At 34.8% G+C, this 18,816-nt stretch overlaps 1 protein-coding gene and 3 long non-coding RNA genes across 4 annotated transcripts; 1 reads left to right on the top strand and 3 right to left on the bottom strand.

The window, feature by feature from the left end:
• Positions 1-2,105: 2,105 nt before the first annotated feature.
• Positions 2,106-6,620, bottom strand: LOC111393078 (linoleate 9S-lipoxygenase 6-like). Its single transcript, XM_023018480.1, has 7 exons — positions 6,461-6,620; positions 5,687-6,028; positions 5,492-5,577; positions 4,415-4,504; positions 3,599-3,897; positions 3,221-3,484; positions 2,106-2,965 (listed from the first exon to the last, which is right to left on the bottom strand). Exons 1-7 carry the CDS (start codon positions 6,618-6,620, stop codon positions 2,194-2,196), a joined length of 2,013 nt encoding a protein of 670 aa, XP_022874248.1. The 3' UTR covers positions 2,106-2,193.
• Positions 6,621-14,638: 8,018 nt separating this feature from the next.
• Positions 14,639-15,462, bottom strand: LOC111393749. The gene is made up of 2 exons (XR_002702493.1): positions 15,384-15,462; positions 14,639-15,158 (listed from the first exon to the last, which is right to left on the bottom strand). It is a non-coding gene; the product is annotated as an uncharacterized LOC111393749 (long non-coding RNA).
• On the top strand, positions 15,155-17,281 carry LOC111393748. The gene is made up of 2 exons (XR_002702492.1): positions 15,155-16,131; positions 16,747-17,281. It is a non-coding gene; the product is annotated as an uncharacterized LOC111393748 (long non-coding RNA).
• Positions 17,276-18,520, bottom strand: LOC111393747. The gene is made up of 3 exons (XR_002702491.1): positions 18,395-18,520; positions 17,966-18,173; positions 17,276-17,855 (listed from the first exon to the last, which is right to left on the bottom strand). It is a non-coding gene; the product is annotated as an uncharacterized LOC111393747 (long non-coding RNA).
• Between the last annotated feature and the right edge of the window lie 296 nt (positions 18,521-18,816).

The following is an 18,816-nucleotide window of genomic DNA, read 5'->3' as shown; positions in this document are numbered from 1 at the left end:
CCCCCCCCCCCCCCCCCCCACCAAAAAAAAAAAAAAAAAGAAAAGAAATAAAAATTGTTTGATACTTCTGCTAATTGAATTTTATAAAAGAAATCTTTCTTCACCTGTACGTGTTAAAAGACCAAAAACCTGGATTGAGGCAGTAAATTCTGAAGTAAAACTAATATTTTGTGACACCATTGTAATCATACTATTCTTTCTTTCTTTCTTAATACAAATTCTGAGTTTTTAATGCTGGTTTATGAACATAACTAAGAATGAAACTCAACCAAAGGACAGTTACTTGCATATTGCAAAGGAAAAAGCAGACACAGAGCATTAAGCCTGGAAAATCTCTAAAGTGAGTATTCAGAGGATGTTTGGCTTAGCTTACATGTAACTTGAAGCAATTCTTGATCCAGATGATAAATAATTGGACAACTGATGAGGCAGTAGATATTCAAGAAGAGTGAATCCTAAAATCGAGAAATTTAGAGATTTTCCGGGCTTAATGCTCTCTTCCAAGCTCTTTGGCTCTCTTAAGTACATCTTGATGGTTTTCAATTGTCTCCTGCAGCGCAATGTGTTGAATTGCATCCCCCAATATAGAAACTCTTTCCAACTATTAGCATAGAAAATGACACGAGTAATGAGGATAAACAATTCCCAGCACCTTGTAGATATCGTTTAATATGTTAAGAATGTGAATATTCAGAGCATGTTTGGCTTAGCTTACAAGTAACATAAAAGAATAGTTTTCTCAAAAGTATCTAGACATAGTAGAAAAGTAACCTTTAAGTTTAGCTAACACACTAATATATAAACCTTAGAAATCATCGGAACTAATGAGCAAAGAGCCCGTCTTTTATCCTCTTCCTCTGGTTTCTCTCTGAGATGAGTTTTGACTGGTAATGCTCCTTTTCTCCCATCTGCCAATCCTTCAAAAAGGCATTCTCATCGGTGTTTTGCCTTCCTTTCAAATTCAGATTTCCACTTGATTTTTCAGGCTAGATATTTCCAATCACATGAAACGAATGTGTGTTAAGTGATTGCTGCTCATTTGAAAGGATCAACATAATGGATGATCCCGAATCCATGTTTAGTCGTGAAATTGTGATAAGCAAATTCAAACAATGAAGTGATGGGGGCCAATTAATTTGGTGGCTGTTCCATTATGGATCACAAAGTTCTCTATTGTTAAGATTGATATAGCCCTAATCAGTCATGTTCTCGTCATACAGAAATTTTGAACCTAGCAGAGACAAAATCTATCGTCTTTTGGTTTTTTGGTATCTGGAAAACAAAATGAGAATTTTCTTTCACAAAATTTACTCAAGAAATATTACATTTTCCAGTAAGGAACGAAGGCTTACAAGATTTGTACTAAAGAGCCCAATATAACCAACAGCAACTGTAATTAGAACTTGGGTTCCAACGGTTCCTGCACTCGAAGTATGCACGACAAAAAATCTCAATCCTTTACTCAAATTAATCTAAAGGTCCATGTATATCTAATTAAGAATAAAGCTTATTTCCCAGAAAATTTTTGACATTTAGGTCGACGTTCACTCACATGAATAAAAAATGCCAAACACCCTCCCTGTCAAGATAGCTTGGTCCTTTAATTAAATCCATAAAATTACCCCCATAGCGCCCACAAAATCCCCCCTTCGACTTCACAGATAATGATTTGTCGGGGAAAAAAAAGTTTCAACCTGAACATTTTTAACCAAATAAAACTACTGTTGTATATTTTTTGGCAGACTTTCAGTACCATTGCTTCATGAAGGAATGTCATCAAAGAGACATTCTGGTAAAGGTTCGAAGTCTACAATCTATGTATAATGGCACAATAGTTCAACTTCTATTTTTCTTTTGAAAAATTTAGAAGGCCCACAATCGAGCTCAACTTGAAATGATTGAATCATTGCTATAGAAAAATGATCCAAGGTTAATGCCAATCAATGAATTGCCACAAATTCGTAGAATATTTCTCGAAAATCTTAATCCCTATTTGCATATAAATAAAAGAAACGAAAAATAATCAAAGTTCGCAGATTTAGTGCCATATCGAGTCCTATTTTTACTGTGGCGTGGTAAAAAGTAGTGATAGACACGAGGAGATAGAATCTCTAAGAGTTTATATTCAACCTGTTCATGAATCAATATTCTACATATAGTGAGTGTGAGTGATACATTCAAACTTCTAAGATTTTATACAGATATACTATTAGGGATTCCTCTTCCAGTGATGCCTCCATCTGATCCCTTATTTGATGACGTACCAGGATATAAAAGCTCATATTCAATGTTAGCAGGTCCTTGTCTGTTCTTAAGCTTTGGATCTCCATTTCTCTCTCTGATCTTTTTCTCCACTTCTTTAAGTTCATGGGCAAACTTCTTGAAGCTCTGATGAATCCTTTGATCATCTATCCACTTAGGTGACAGCTCTTGACCTAAGTTCGCATCATCAGACATGTGCCGTGACAGAACCTCGACCAAGGCTATGCTAAGAGTCATCTCAGACCTTGTAGGTAAGGTATTGAAATAAAACTTGTCAGGATCCCTAAGAAATTCAGCAAACTCGTGTGTCCCTTCAACTGGAATAAACTTTCTACAGGACGTAGGGCGATTTGGTGGATAACCAGCATACATATTTTGTCCAAAATTTACTGCAGCATGAAAAGCTGAAACAGTCCATATTAGAGTTGTTAAAACCTGTTTTATGTCTCCGAGAGTTGTCAGCGAGTACCACCACGTTTCATTGCGTTTGTCGCCATGACCTACATTTCGGATTTCTGACCACCAGTTTTGCATCTCATAGTCAGAACTAACAGAATCATCATCCTTGTAGAAGTATGAACAAAATTCTGTCACCCAGTTCTCAATGGCGATCCAAATATCCAGTCCATCTGAACCATACGGATAGTCCTCAAAAAGAAGTTGAACTCCTGCTGGCAGATTTTCATTGTATATGGCCATTCCTCTGCATTAAAGTTTCATAGGTTTATGTATAATTCCTACCATCAAGACCAATAATAAACAAAAATCAATACGAAAACAAGCCAAGCATGTGCAAGACCTATAGTGGGTCACCACTGAACCCCATGTACTCATTTTTGAGTTGTGTACAATGTGATTAAAGCTCCATATAGTCCAACAGAAAAGAGAGAATTATAAAGAAGAAGAAGAAGAAATAGTTTGACTTTGCACCCAGGATGAGGCTGATAATGCAAAGTACCTTATGATCAAATCCATAGGGAGGCTTTGTTCATCAAATCTCCATTTCTTGTACAGAGCAGAAGACAACTCCATAGAGATAGGACCAGAAAATAGTGTCTTTTCAAGTATGCCTCCAGCATTTACGACCATAGATCGAGCCAATGCATTCACTTGAATAGTGTCTTTGAAATGAGGATCAAGTAACCGGTGAATTGGATGCATCACACTCAGATGCCTTCTGGTGGCAATGATAAATGGCTCAATTACTGCATGAGTTTTTAACCTACAAAAAACGTTGAGTACAGAACATTGGAAAGAAAAATGATGTAAGAGAACTGCTTTTTCTTTGCAGAGTTCAGAAGTCATGATTATGCTTAGAATCATTTTGTGAACTCACCAATGGTTGATTAGTTGATGGTGACTGGAGTCATTGGCTAATACGTGAGCTTTTGCAAGTTGCCACAGCGCGGCCTCTGTCCCATTAATTGCTGGACAGAACACTCTGTTGATCTCCATACGAGGTAAAGAACTAGGCAAGCTCAGTTCTATGGCCAACAGCTTCAGTGTGTTATCGCTTCTCAAGAATAGTAGAGTTCGGGAAGCATAAGCACGTATACCTTCAGTGTTTATTCTGCTTAAAAATGGCATGAGATAATCATGGTGATCCAAGATGAAAATCCGACATTGGTTCATTGCCTGACAATGTTTAAGTCAAGTAAAAAAATGTGTCAATGAAACCAAAAAAGAAAAATGAAAATAAGTCTTCTGAACACTGCTACTGTAGAAGGAATTTGATAAGCAAGAAAGCTTTGGGGTGGTACAAAATTAACCATACGTGAATTTCTCTTCTAACCACGTAACAAACACACATATTCTGAGACTAACACAGAATTATATAAAACCTGATACTTGCCCATCTGATCCAACTTTTGCTTAGTCCAGAACTGTGGTCCACACGGGCCTCTTTTATTTTTTCAAAAAATTCTCCAAAAATGAAAAAAAAAGAAAAAAAGAAGAAGCATTGGACAAAGTGATCCATCTTACATGACTATTTAAGTCGAATTGCTGTTCATTATAATTCTGATTCATTTCTTATTCAGTGCATCCCAATTCAGAGTTAGTAACCGTGTTAAACAATTTTGAAGCAAAAGATCTCTAGAATTTGGTATAGAATGATAAGGGTGTAAAAAAATGGAGATCAGAATTGACTTACCTCTTGAACGGTCAGGCCATCGAGGTTTTGTTCTATGTCTGATTGCTTTATTAAACTCCATACTCCCTTTTTGCTTTTTGGAGGGAACCTCTGTATCATATTTTAGCATTTATGTCATTAGTGCCACTTGAACTTTAAAGAATATAAGTACCCAGTACATGAATTTTAACTTCGTTAATACTAATTTTAGAAATGCCATTTTGCACGGCAGGGTATACTGTAGTTCTATGGATCAACTTCAGAATAAAGCCTTAGAGATCATTGCCTTGACCCTCATTGATCATCCATTTAACCAGATGTGCCAGGAAAATGTTAAAAAAACGAGTGAAGTAGGCTTCCAAAATGAATAACCAAAAGGGACTTTAGGTCTCTTTATAATTTGTTTATATGTGAACCACTTCACATGATGCGATGAATCCAAGAAACGATTTCTTTTCCTTCTTTCCAGACCAGAAATCATTGACTGGCCCTAATAAAATCAAGTCCAAAACTGACAAACATTTAATTGATATCTCGTATAACAAATGGTTCAACTGAATAGTCAAGTGTCTACCGAAGAATATTAACCTTAATAGTACACCTTGGCCCCCAAATTATACATGTAATTCCTCAGCATAGGCAAGCAGAAACTGAATGTATAATGGCTTCACAACTCCACTCACAACATAACACGACCCTCCAATGACATACAAGAAACTGGATGTATATTGAAGGGCCTCAATGAGACCCTGTGAGTGACCCTTTTCCAATCTCTTTAGTTTAAGCACCTTTTAGATGTACATCAGATTTACATTGAACAAGGAAAACGAAATTATTCCATCAAATTATGTTGAGGATCATTGAAGAAAAATGTATTTGTTTTATAAACATTTTTTAGCAACTAACTTTGAAAATAATTTATTTATGGGTTTCATCATAAATATGAATGTAATTTAACGTTTAATATTATTAGTTCTCATTTAAACTTATGTGTTAACTTATATTAAATATATTACTATAATGTCGATAGGTAAATTGCGGATTAAACCCAAACCAAACCTCAAATTATGATTTGTCTTTTCAGGTCACTTGACGCACCTGCAAACATTGGATTACAGTTGGATTAATTCCTGAAAGCATCTGTCGCCCAAATTCGTCATCATTCATCCATGCAAACTTGTTCCCTGAAATGCAGAAAATCAGAATCAGGTTTTGCTTCTTTAATAAACAACTTAATAGACGAAAATTGCATTTTATTTTGTGATGACAGGCTTATATGTATTCAAGCATCACCTGCTATGATTTCAGGAAGCGGAGATTTCACTGGGTTCTTCTTGATTACTTGTTTAATTTTTTGAAGAAGATCATTAGGCACTGCAGGTTTCAAAATCTTCACTACCCGCTCTTCCACTCCTTGGACCCTAGTAGTAGTAAACAACTGCTGTAACTCATTGAAGGACTCAAAATGACTCGACCCCTCTTTGAACATTGCTTTTGCCTCCAGCATAACAAAACGCCCAGCTGCCTGGATTACATTTGATATGAACTCTGATAGTTTCTTAGGGCTAAACCGCTCATCCGGAGGTACATATATGTCGATGTTGAATGATTCAGGTTGGCTCTCAGTTCTAAAATCTAAATATTTTTAAAAACCATATCAACATATGTCATTCCTATAGATAAATTAATTATAAAAAAGTTATATATTAGATAAATCAAATTATTTTTAAATCTTTTCTAAATTAATTAATTAAATAATTGAATCCAATTTTTTGTTTTAATTTTTTTGACCCAATTATTAGTTTAATATTGGCCAATTATTAGTCTAATATTGAGTCCAAGAGGGCCAAGACTAGCATACATATGTATGAGGAAATTACACAGATGCAAGGGTTTAAAGATACAAACTCTAAAATCATGGACAAGGTTTAATTAAGCAAAAATCAGGTTTATCAATATAATAATTAAAAATTAATATTCCCCAAAATTACTCCAAAACCTAATAATTTTTTCTCTCTCTCTATGTCTTTCTTCTCTCTCGTTACGTTCTCTCCCGTTCTCCATCACAGAATGCTAGCCGACGCTCTAAAGACGGTCTGAAGGTGTGGTGGCGGTATGGTGTGTTGTGATGGTGAGTCTGTCTTGTGCGGTGGGGTCTCGCCGGGTCAGATTTGGTGGTGGAGGTTCGATTTTCAGCAGTGGATCTGGTGAAACGATGGCGACGCATGGTTGTTTTGCTTTTCTTCTATCGATATGTATGGGCTCTTCGATCTCCACTTGTGTTCTTCGATCTCACCGTCGACCGCTTTCACTCACTCTGTCAATTCCATGGCACTCACTCCAGTGAGTCGCACTGTGCAAATCCATGCTTCCTCTTTTTTTTTTCTTTTTCTTTTTTGAGTGTTGTGTTGAATGATGGTTCGGTGGTAGTGTGCGGTATGGTATTGGATTGGTGGTACTATAGGGCGGCGGTGTTGTAGTGGTTGGGTGAGTGGATCTGGCTGTCGTGGTGTATTGTTTGTTGGTCATGGTGGTTGCAGATTGTGTAGTTATTCAGGTGTCGGCGAGGCAGTGGTTGTTTAGCATCTGTGACCCGCTATTTGGTTCCTATGACGGACTCTTGAACTATGACCTTAAAATTCTATAATTTGTGAGTTTGTGACCATGTACTGTGGTGGATCGAGATCGGTGTATGGTGTCTGTGACCGACAATTAATCCGTGATCTTCAAATTCGATCATTTTGTGACTAAAAAAATAATCCGTGATCATAAAATTGGAAAATACGCGATCTGTGACTTATAATATTTTGGATTTGTAACCATTTGTGACCCGTGACCTATAATTCTTTGAAATTTGTGACCAATGACATAAGTTGTGATCTATAAAATCGATAGATAAATAGTAATCTATAACTTCGAAATAATCTGTGACCTATCAAAATTTTGATTCTTGACCACGAAATAATTTATGACTAATTAATTTGATTATATGTGATCAATGAATAAATCTATGACCTATAATTGTGTATACATAGTCATTAATTGTATAATTGTGACCTTATTATATTTAATTAATTAAATAAAAATCTGATTTTTGCATTAGTTAAACTTAAAACATGGTTTTAGAATTGTGCATAGTTAATACATGCTTTATGAAATTTTCCCTATATGTAATCTTTGTCTCTGATTGTCTCTTTGACCTAACAAATCCATTTGAGTAATTGAAAAGTGAAAACCTACAAGCCGCCATGCCAAGTCCAACTTCCCTGTTGAACTACCCATCTCCGACGAAGACAACCGATGGTATTAGATTGAAGTAAATGGGGATAATGCTGCTCCACTTTACAAGTGCTCGAAGCTGGGAAAGTGGGAAATTTTTTATTCTTAGAAACATCTCTTCCTGCGGATTCATGTCGGTATGTAATTCTAACAAGTCTCAAATTCAAGTTTTGTTGATTATTCAACTTGGATTTGAAATTTTATCTGAGGTTGCAAGGGATGTTCTTGCCATTCATGTATCTGCAGTTGCTTTTGAGTCAACATTTAGTACTGGAGGGTGCATTCTCGATCCATTTAGAAGTTCTTTAACTCCTAAAACAGTTGATGCCTTGATTTGTGCACAAAAATTGGTTAAGGGAAGAATTTAGACTTTTGAGAGTTTCCCAGGATCGAGTTTGCATCGAAGAGACAGATTTCTATGAGGGCATTGAAACAGATAATGAAATATATGTTATAATTTTTCTTATTAAATATTATTAGTTGAACAATTTTTAATTTATTTATGTTTGTTAATTGTGTTTTTCCAAATTTTTCTTGTAGAGTTTCTTAGTAGTGAGTATGACAAGTCAACCAATTGATGGATAAATCAAATAGTTGGTAAGTATTAGCAATACCTTAAAATATTTTTTCTCTATAACTTCTAATTTATTATTCATTTTTCATGTAGACTTAAAGTTTGAAGCAAAGGAACCATTGAATGGATTATCGAAGATTTCGTATTAGTATTTACTTTTTGGTATTTGTATGTGTTAGTGAATTAATCTTGTGGGGCAACTTGTTATTTATATGTTATTAAATTGGACTATGTTAATTTGTAAAACTACAATTGAATGTATCATTAGTTGTATTTATATAGTGTTGTTATAAATGTTAAAAAATTTAATTATAGTACGAAACCGAATGAAATCGAACCGAATAGAATCGAATCCAAATGGTTCCATAATTTTATTTGAACTCAAAGATTCCATTTACTAAATACTTGAAAAATTTTGGTTCGATTTTGTTCTCTTTAAAATCGAACCGAACCGACCTGCGTTGAGGCCAACTTCAAAATATGGATGCATCAAGTCAACAGATATTATTAGTCCACATGCTAAGATCTATCATACACCCTATAAAATTGGATTAAATTCACCAATGATTACCCAACCTTACACTTAACCACCAAATTTGATTTTGTTTAACCATAACAATCCAATATTATATTAGTATCACCACGACCACCCACTTTGATTTTATTTCATATGACCCAACTTATTTTTACAAATTTCACTAATTTTAAAAGGGTTAAAACGGTCATTTTGCATTATATTTATAAAATAAATTTTAAAAAATAAAAAATTATTTTTAAAAAATAAAATAAAATAACTTATTTAAAAAAACATTACTTAAAAAAATAAAATAAAATAAAAGCCAAAAAAATTACTTAAAAAAATAAAATAAAATAAAAGCCTATTTGAAAAACGTTACTTAGAAAAATAAAATAAAATAAAAAATTATTTTAAAAATACGTTCCTTATTAAAATAAAATAAAATTAAAACTTATTTTAAAACAAAATTATTTAGAAAAATAAAATAAAATTTTATTTAAAATAAAAACAATTTTTAATTTTGTTTTTTCAAAAATTATTTTATATATACAATGCAAGTTTACCATTTTACCTCTTTCAAAATTGGTGAAAATGGTGAAAAATTTGTGTGGCCATGAAATTAGGTGAGCATAATATAATAAAATAAAATAAAATAATATATATATCACCTCTCTTGCAGTGGCGGATCCAGTACCTGGTGAGGAGACGCGACCACAAGTGCTGAATCCGTCGAAATTTACAAGCTTCCCTTACTCAGATTAGTGAAGTTACAAGGAAGATTGAAACAGAAATGGGGAAGAAGAAGCAGAGAAGTTACATGGGAAGCAAAAGGGAAAGAAGTTCTATTCTTGGGCCATTTTTTTGTTTTTAGATTTTGGTTTTTTTTATTTTTTTTAAATATAAAAAAACAATGACCCATTAATAATTGCAAAGGAAACAAGCCCATAGACGTTTTCATTTTGGGTAATTAGCACAAAACATCCCTACCTTTCGATGTTTTTGTGGAAAATGTCCCTACGTTTCATTTTTTGGCGAATTACACCCTTACCTTTACCTTTTTTTGCGCAAGACGTCATTCTATCAACTCTCCGTTAAAATGCTCCGTTAAATCAAAAAGGTAATTAGCACAAAAGGTCCCTACCTTTCAAAATTATTGTGCAAAACGTCCATACCTTTTATTTTTAGCATAATTAGTAGAAAAGGTCCCTACTTTTCAATATTATTGTGCAAAACGTCCCAACCTTTCATTTTTAACATTTTTACCCCTACATTTCACCTTTCATTGCGCAAAAGGTCATTTTCATCCATTTTTTCAATAAAATGACGATTTTACCCTCCTATTGAAATAAAACAAAAAGAAAAGAAAAAAATAATTAATTAATTGCAATCATAGTTCTAAATCTTTCAAAACATTACAGATAAATCATAAATTCTCAACCACCACCATTTTCACAACCTATCAAGCTGCCAACTATAAATCCACATAATACCACCTTTCGGCCACCATGCCCACCGGACTCCACCACCGTAAATGTAGTTGTTTCGGATAGATTGGTGACCAATACTATGGAGGAGGATATTGGGGAGAGTGAGGCGACACTGGTGGTGATGGAATCCGATAAGTGTTGTGGTCGAAAAGTGGTGCTATATGGATCCATAGGTGGTGGCTTGGTGGGGTTGTGAAAGTGGCTGTAGTGGAGAATTTAGGATTTATCTGTAATGTTTTGAAAGATTTAGAACTATGATTTCAATTAATTAATTATTTTTTTCTTTTCTTTTTGTTTTATTTCAATAGGAGGGTAAAATCGTCATTTTATTGAAAAAATGGATGAAAATGACATTTTGCGCAATGAAAGGTGAAATGTAAGGGTAAAAATGCTAAAAATGAAAGGTAGGGACGTTTTGCACAATAATATTGAAAGGTAGGGACCTTTTCTGCTAATTATGCCAAAAAATAAAAGGTCGGGACGTTTTGCACAATAACTTTGAAAGGTAGGGACCTTTTGTGCTAATTACCTTTTTGATTTAACGGAGTATTTTAACGGAGAGTTGACAGAAGGACGTTTTGCGCAAAAAAAAGGTAAAGATAAGGGTGTAATCCGCCAAAAAATGAAAGGTAGGGACGTTTTCCACAAAAATATCGAAAGGTATGGATGTTTTGTGCTAATTACGCTTTTCATTTTATATGACATTTCATCTCACACCAAACCATATCCTCTACCTCTCGACTGCCTGGCTCTCATTCTCCGACTCACGCCTTCACGTAGCATGCCGGCACCCACAACTTTGCTGTTGCTCTTCTGAAAATAGGTGAAATGTTTAGGCATTCGAAGCATTAAAGAATTGAAATATGATTCCAAGAACGATAAAAATATGAAATTCAAAAATTTAAATTTATGACTTCATTATTAATACATAATTCCCCTAGCCTTAAAATAGAACAGCTATCTTTCTCCTTTTTATTTTTTATTTTTCTTGAACCTAATGTCCACAGCTGTTTCGCGCGGGTTAATTCGCTAACAATTAAAGAGGATCAGACGATTGTGTAAGGGACGAAACCTCTTGAGACAAAGTCCCAAAAAGGGGTGTTCTTTTTATTGGCGATGAACTTTACAATTGGAAACGGAAAACAACGTGCCTCCAAGGGGCGCAAGCACACGAGTTACAGAAAAGGAAATGTTTAAGTCTAAAAGCTAAAGGAATGAAAATTACATATTCTCTGTTCGAGAGTTTTGGATTCGGTCCTTGCTTCTAAGTTCTTTCTCCCTTTTATACTTCATAGGCGATCCCTTTGTGATTAACTGCTCTAAAAAACTGCTTGATCGCCCAATAACTACCCACTTTCTTTGTAATGGCCACTTTGTCATGCAACTGTCTTTTAACTGCTGCCATTATCTTGCATCGTTCAACCGCTTTCGATTGAACCCCTTGAGTCGTGGAACGTGATGAAATTACTTTAGCAACTGCCTCAATAACTGCATCATAATGCGTTATGTTTGTTGATACCTTGGGCGACTTGAAGATTTGGGCGAGACTTTGGACGACCGTATGCCACTCTATTCGTTCAGACTCTGAGCGACTTGCAAACTTGGGCGATGGCGTTACCGCACTATTGGGCCCCTTATTTGAGCATTCACCTTGATTCGTTCAATTGGATTTCGTTCTTTGAGCTATCTGATTTGGGGACCTTCCAATTGGACTTTATTCTCTGGGCTGTTCGATTTGGGCTGAATTTTTATGTGTCAACAACAGCACTTGCACAATTTCTGCGTCCGTATTGACATTCGTATAAACCGTTAGCCCCATATATCTCATATCATTCTCCATCATCCACAACCTGCAATAAAACAAAGTATATATTAAGTGTTTATAACATATATGTTGTAATTAATTATAAGAGTCTGTTTGATTCTTATTTTTCTAAGAATGAAAATGAAAAATATAGTCGTTACGAGACCCACACAATAAATAAAAAGTCAAGTATGGTGGTTTGATGTGATGGATAACGGTCGTATTTTTCATTTTTGTAGTCAAAGAATGGAATCAAACTGGCCCTAAATATATACTTACAATGGTGTTGGTTCTCAGAAAGAAATGGTAGTCTCCTTGGGCAACTAGACGCACTAGAAAAACTCTAGATATATGTCTAAATGTTTGACTGCAAGACAGAGTTTCCTGTAAATTATCGATCAACAGAAGACCAAGAATGCCAATTAGTATATCATCAATCAAGTGACTGTGAGATAATAAAATTATAATGCTAAAATATGAGAAATTTATTATAAAATAATGACATTATTTGCTTTTATCGTGTATCTATAAAAAATCTAACTCCAATTAAAAATACCCATTTTTGATTACGGGTTTTACACGGCAAGAAATTCCGGGCAAGAACCACATATAACTTCTTCTGCACTTAAACTTATCGTCTCAGTTGGTCTTCCAACAGGAACGGCTAGTCGTTGGATAACAATCATTTTGTGGTGATTGTGGCTCATTCATCTAATATGCCCGCATAGTAGTTTGTTTTTGACTATTTTTAGGTTTGTAATTTGAAAATGAATATGACATTTGGGATGTAGTTTTGAGTATTTATATCGCCGCAAAATTTCTATATCTTAGAGAGTAAATTATCCCTTTGTTGTTCCTTTTTCATGTTAGTTCATAGAGGAGCCCAAACTAGCACCATCATGGGTAGTAATAGAAAGTTTATAAAGTGGCATCACATGATTCATTAAAGAACATTTTTTTTTCCTATTACTTCAATGAAGCCGTGACATCAGACGTGTTAAAGAATTTGTTTGCTTATAGCATCTGATGCACATGAATTGATAATATTTTGAATGAGAATTTAGGATTTTTTCCCTCATATGTACATAACAGCTCCTTTAGGTCACACAATTCGGAGTAACTCCTCTTTGTATTATCAGTTGCACAACACTTACAGAATTTTTGCTCACAGACGTTTTACAAAAAAGACACATTGGTGGGGTGGGTGGTTGATTTTTTGACATTTTATATCACACATGGAGCTCGCGCACAGTGAGGGTTCTAGCCAGATTCTGTGAACAAAAATTTTGTACATACAGAATTTTCCTTGTATTATTTCATATCTAATGGATTCTAATCTTCATCTTTATTGAAAGAGTCTCAATAGTTTCTAGTTTCAAATTTCATAATAAAAAAATGAAACGTAGATTAACTAAATGATTAGATCTTCGCTTCGCAACAGTTGATTTGAAATAACATAATGACCATTGGACATTATTTCATATCTAAATTGAAATTCGTCCTAGACGTGCTAAATTTATGGTTTTGCAAGAAAAATGTAACAAATAAAATGAGAAAAATATTTTAGGCACTAAGTAAAACTTCTATATAACTATGGGATGCCAATTGTAGTTGCAAGCAGCTTTACACCGAAGAGAAAATTGCACTATTAAAGTCCCTAACTAATTGTCTTAATAATAATCGATCATCAATAGACTATATGAAAATATCCCGCCAAAAATGACATGTTATGTATACGTAGGGGCATTTTAGTACATCACGTGACACATTACGAACACAATTTATTGCAACTAATATTTGTTCAGCATATATCTCATCAAAATATACACAATAATGTATTTGAAATTGCTACACATTTTTCAATACATAGTTTGAGACAATGTATTTTAGCATCTCGCAATAGAAGATGTAAGTTATATAATTCATTACATTTTCCAGTACTGAATAAAGGCTTAGTTTGTACTAAAGAGCTCAATCAAACCACCAGCAACTGGAATTAGAACTTGGGTTCCAACAGGTTCATATGATCGAAGTACGCACACTGATTCAAATTCAGAAGACAATAATTTGTCGAAAAAAATGTGTTTCAACCCAAAATTCATCAGTACTGTTGCTTCATGAAGGCATGTCGTTGAACAGACAATCTGGTAAAGGCTCAAAGTCTACAATCTAGGTATAATGTCACAATAGTTTAATTTCTGTTTTTCTTTTGAAAAATTTAGAAAGCCCACAATCCAGCTCAACTAGAGAGGATTAAATCATTGCTCGAGAACAATGATCCAAGGTTAATGCCAATCAATGAGTTGGCACAATTTTGTAATTTTTATCTCTAAAGTCTTAAATCCTATTTAGCTCAGCAATAAAAGAAACGAAAGCAGATTAAAAAATACATGGAGTCATAACAGTCGAGGGGATTAGCGGTAAATCTTTATACCGGAAAAAAAATTACTGAGCCAGAAATGCAAACCGAGATACTCACGGCTAAACTAGTCTAAATAGAGGCATGTGCAAGGTTCAGCCATTTTGGTAGTTTCAATATCACTACCTCGCCATGAATCCTGATTTTAGCTTAAACCTTAGATAGTAGAAAAATCTGCTTGGTTCTGTAACAAAATTATGCCCAAAAATCATAGTAAATCAAGAAAACAAATTTATACATTACATGAATATTCACAGAGAAATAAAATTACCCATAATACAATCCTATGGAAGGAGATTGAGCAAGAGCCCTGCAAGACTTTGTTCTAACAGGATGCTCAGTTCTTGTATCTTTGCATTCAATAATCAAATGGTTTTTTGCACCAATTTCTGTTTCATTTCGAAGTGTTCACAATTTCCTCCACTGCAACAAGAAGCATCCACTGCAACAAGAAGCAGCCCATTCCACAAATAAACCTGGAAAATCAATCAAGAAATTCAAAGGGTCGGAAAAAAAAAAAGACAATTTCTTGAAAATAAGTGATTATAATTATTGAAAGGTCATTGACTTTCCAAATGATACAGTAGTCCCATGCCATAAGCCACTCAACAGCTGTCCGTAAATCTGCCATATAAGTTCGCACACTTCTATGTTTCTTTATGGGCTTTGTCATTCTTACAAAAATCTGTTGATATAAAAAGCATTTATGGACGACAAGTCTTACAGAATTTACAAAATGCAGTGTGTCCTTTTAACCAGAATAAAATCTGTCAGAATAATTAGATACTCTTCTCCCTCCCAAAACACGAGCTGAACTGGTCGGTTGGATTCAACTCGAAATCTCATTTAAACCGGACCACACATACAGAATGATGAGAGTGTAAAGACATGGAGATCAGAATAAAGTTACCCTTACTGCTTGAACAGTCAGGCCATCGAGGTTTTGTTCTCTGTCTGATTGCTTTATTGAACTCTTTACTCCAATTTTGCTTTTCGAAGGGAAAATCTATAATATATTTTACTAGCATTTATGTCTATAGTGCCACTTAAACTTTAAAGAAGTACAAAAATATTAACTTCGTTAATACTAATTTTAGTACTGCCATTCTGCACAGTAGGGTAATGAAAATCTTTGATAGCTCAAACAAAAAAGGGGTTGAATAGGAACTTCCACGACGAAATAATTTCCATATATGAGTTCACATACGAACCAGCATTCCTCTCTCCAGCTAGATACAATATATTGTAGCTCTATGGATAAACGTGAGAATAAAGCCTTTGAGATCATTGCCTTGACCCTCACCAATCATCCATTTAACCAGATGTGCCAAGAAAATGTGAAAAAAAGAAAGAAAGAAAGAGTGAAGTAGGCTTTAAATCTGAATACCCAAAAAGGATTTAAGGTCTCTTTTCTTAAACCATAATTTGTTTATATGCAAACCACTTCACATGATGCAATGAATCCAAAAACGATTCTTCTTAACTGATTGAGAGATAATATTGAGATACCGTCTTGACACTATGGACAATGATCTTTCAGATGCATTTGCAAGTGTGCCACAGCAAGAGATAGTTGGTTGGTGTCTACTTCACAAGCCTTTGTCTGTTCTGTAACCTCCCTTTTCTCATGCTTTCACGAGGCTGTAAAAAGAGAGAAGGTGTTGGTATTTCAACAACGTGTTTGTTCGATTTTGAGAAATTTAAATGGATTTCAGAAAATAGAAACAAGAACACAAAGAATTTTTCACCCATAAAGGGTCCGGATGTTCGGTTACAAAACCTACTCACCCGTTGAGCATCGACTGCGCGATTAAGCTCTAGATCCACTAAATCACAAAGAAACGTACAAATGTATGAAGAAATTACAGATTTCTTCAATTTCCTTCTAGCCTCTCTATTTGAAATATGGTAACACTAAACCTTACACAAAGATTTTGTATACAGCTCTAAACACTAATTGCAGAGAAATCATCACGAAGATGAATAGTTACCAATTTGAAAGAACCCTAGTTCATACACACAGATAGAACATTCGAGAGAGAAAGAAAGAACTGCACAGCCGAAGGATGAAGAGCCCAGAGTTTAAATACTCAAGACCAATCGCCACAGATCAAGGGCAGCCAAGAAGCCACGCGTACGGCAGATGGCTTACTTGAGGGAGGCCAAAAACGTTATTTGCAAAAGACACGTTTTTGGTAATGGGCCGGGTACTAAACCAATCAGATAGGCCCAATTCTTTAGAAATAGCGAGGCAGCCCAAATAATAACAGAAGGGGTAGTGTCCAGCGATCTTGTGCCTAGCTTCATTAACTCATATATCACTGAAGTACTTATTTAGCCTCTTAAGTTCCCCCGTCAAAAGTTTATGGAAAACCTTGAATTGTGCAATCCACTTAACTCCAGAATATCAAACCTTAACAAAATATCCAAGAAACCTATCATTGTTAATCAAGACATTGAGGAACATGAAAAGCTTCTAGAGTTTGAGATCATTTGGTATATCATGAATAATGATGTGACCACAGCCAGATATCCCAGGTGATCTGAATTCAGCTCACAGAAAGAAAAAGTATCAAGCAGTAGTCATTAACCATGTTTCATGCCTAAAGATCACAGCATTGCATCACCATACAACATGCTGGATAACTAAAAAATCATGGTGCATGATCAACAATGATCTTTCACAATGATTAACGAATGATTATCTGGTCAGTCATTCCTCTCTTCTCGTGAACATTGAATATCTTCCCCTCTTCACTAGTATCAATTTTGGCCGGAAAAAAAAAATGAAAAATGAAAAAAAAAAAAGAGAGAACTTGTGCAACTGGGCAGCTTCCACCCGGTTTGTCATCACTTTATCCTTTCCTTCTCTGTTCTCAAAGCTAGAGCACTGATCTTAATTGTGTCCATGGACTTCACAATTGAGACAATGATACTCCACTTATATTTCAGCAGGCAACTCATCCTCCAAGTCAAGATCAAGGCAATCAACTAGAGGTTTGTCGGCAATCAACTAGAGGTTTGTCAGCACTAACTTCCACACAGGCGCAAGGCGAACTATGCAAATTCTTTGTCAGAGCATTGACATATAATGGTTTCCCAACTCCATTCACAAGATAACACTACCCTCCACTGACGTACAAGAAATCGGTATTTGTATATTGAAGGACCTCAATGAGACCCTGTGAGTGACACTTTTCCAATCTCTTTTGTTTAAGCACATTTTAGTAGTACGTCAGATTTACATTGAACAAAGAAAACGAAATTATTCCATCAAATTATGTTGAGGATCCCCTTTTCAGGTCACTTGACACACCTGCAAACATGGATTACGGTTGGATATCGCCCAAATTTGTCATTATTCATCCATGCAAATTTGTTCCTGAAAATGCAGAAAATCAGAATCAGGTTTTGCTTCTTCAATAAACAATTTAATTGATGAAAATTACATTTTATTTTGCAATGACAGGCCTGTATGTATTCAAGCATCACCTGCTATGATTTCAGGAAGCGGAGATTTCACTGGGTTCTTCTTGATTACTTGTTTAAACTTTTTTAAGAAGATCATCAGGCACTGCTGGTTTCAAAATCTTCACTACCCATTCTTCCACTCCTTGGACCCTAGTGGTTGTGAACAACTGCTGTATCTCATTGAAGAACTCAAAATGACTCGATCCCTCTATGAACATTGCTTTTGAATCTGGAATAACAAAAAGCATAGTTGCCTGGATTACATTTGATATGAACTCTGATAGTTTCTTAGGGCTAAACTACTCATCTGGAGGTACATATATGTCTATGTTGAATGATTCAGGTTGGCTCTCAGTTCTAAAATCTAAATATTTTTAAAAACCATATCAATGTCATTCCTATAGATAAATTCATCATAGAAAAGTTAAAAATTTTGAGAAAATCAATTACCATGGTTGCTGGAGGGTGATCAGTTCTTAATATACGATGACATGGACATGACTGAGAACCACCTGTAACAGGTCTCATATACTCCAGGCCTTTGTCAGGATTGCCAATGTCATTGCAGTAGCCATAATCGTAGACTAAGAAGCACCGACACGGACACGAGTGTCCGAAACGATATGTGTCGGACACGCCGGCACGTGATTTTTTTAAAAAGTTCCGACACGACACGTCGCCGACACGTTGATTAAAAAAAAATTTGTTTATTTTAATTTTGTAGACTAAAGTATTAATTTTTTGTATTTATTTAATCATATATATAATGATAAATAGAAATCAAACTTGACATTAAATTCATCAATGTTTCTTAATGACATAAGTTCAAAAAGTAAAAATGAAATTAATTACATCATTCATCTTGAATCTCT

Source organism: Olea europaea, chromosome 4, assembly GCF_002742605.1.
Source record: "Olea europaea var. sylvestris chromosome 4, O_europaea_v1, whole genome shotgun sequence".
In the NCBI taxonomy this organism is placed as follows: Eukaryota; Viridiplantae; Streptophyta; class Magnoliopsida; order Lamiales; family Oleaceae; genus Olea; species Olea europaea.
The sequence above is the reverse complement of the archived record's forward strand: the minus strand, read 5'-3'. Positions and strand labels throughout refer to the sequence as shown.

Bases quoted from the DNA above. Each gene is read 5' to 3' on its own strand.
- LOC111393078 (XM_023018480.1), bottom strand. From the start codon at position 6,620: ATGCGTCGCCATCGTTTCACCAGATCCACTGCTGAAAATCGAACCTCC. The intron at 5,578-5,686 runs GTGATGCTTGAA...TCTGCATTTCAG, and splicing joins GCTTCCTGAAATCATAGCAG to GGAACAAGTTTGCATGGATG. The intron at 4,505-5,491 runs GTGCGTCAAGTG...AATATGATACAG, and splicing joins CTGTAATCCAATGTTTGCAG to AGGTTCCCTCCAAAAAGCAA.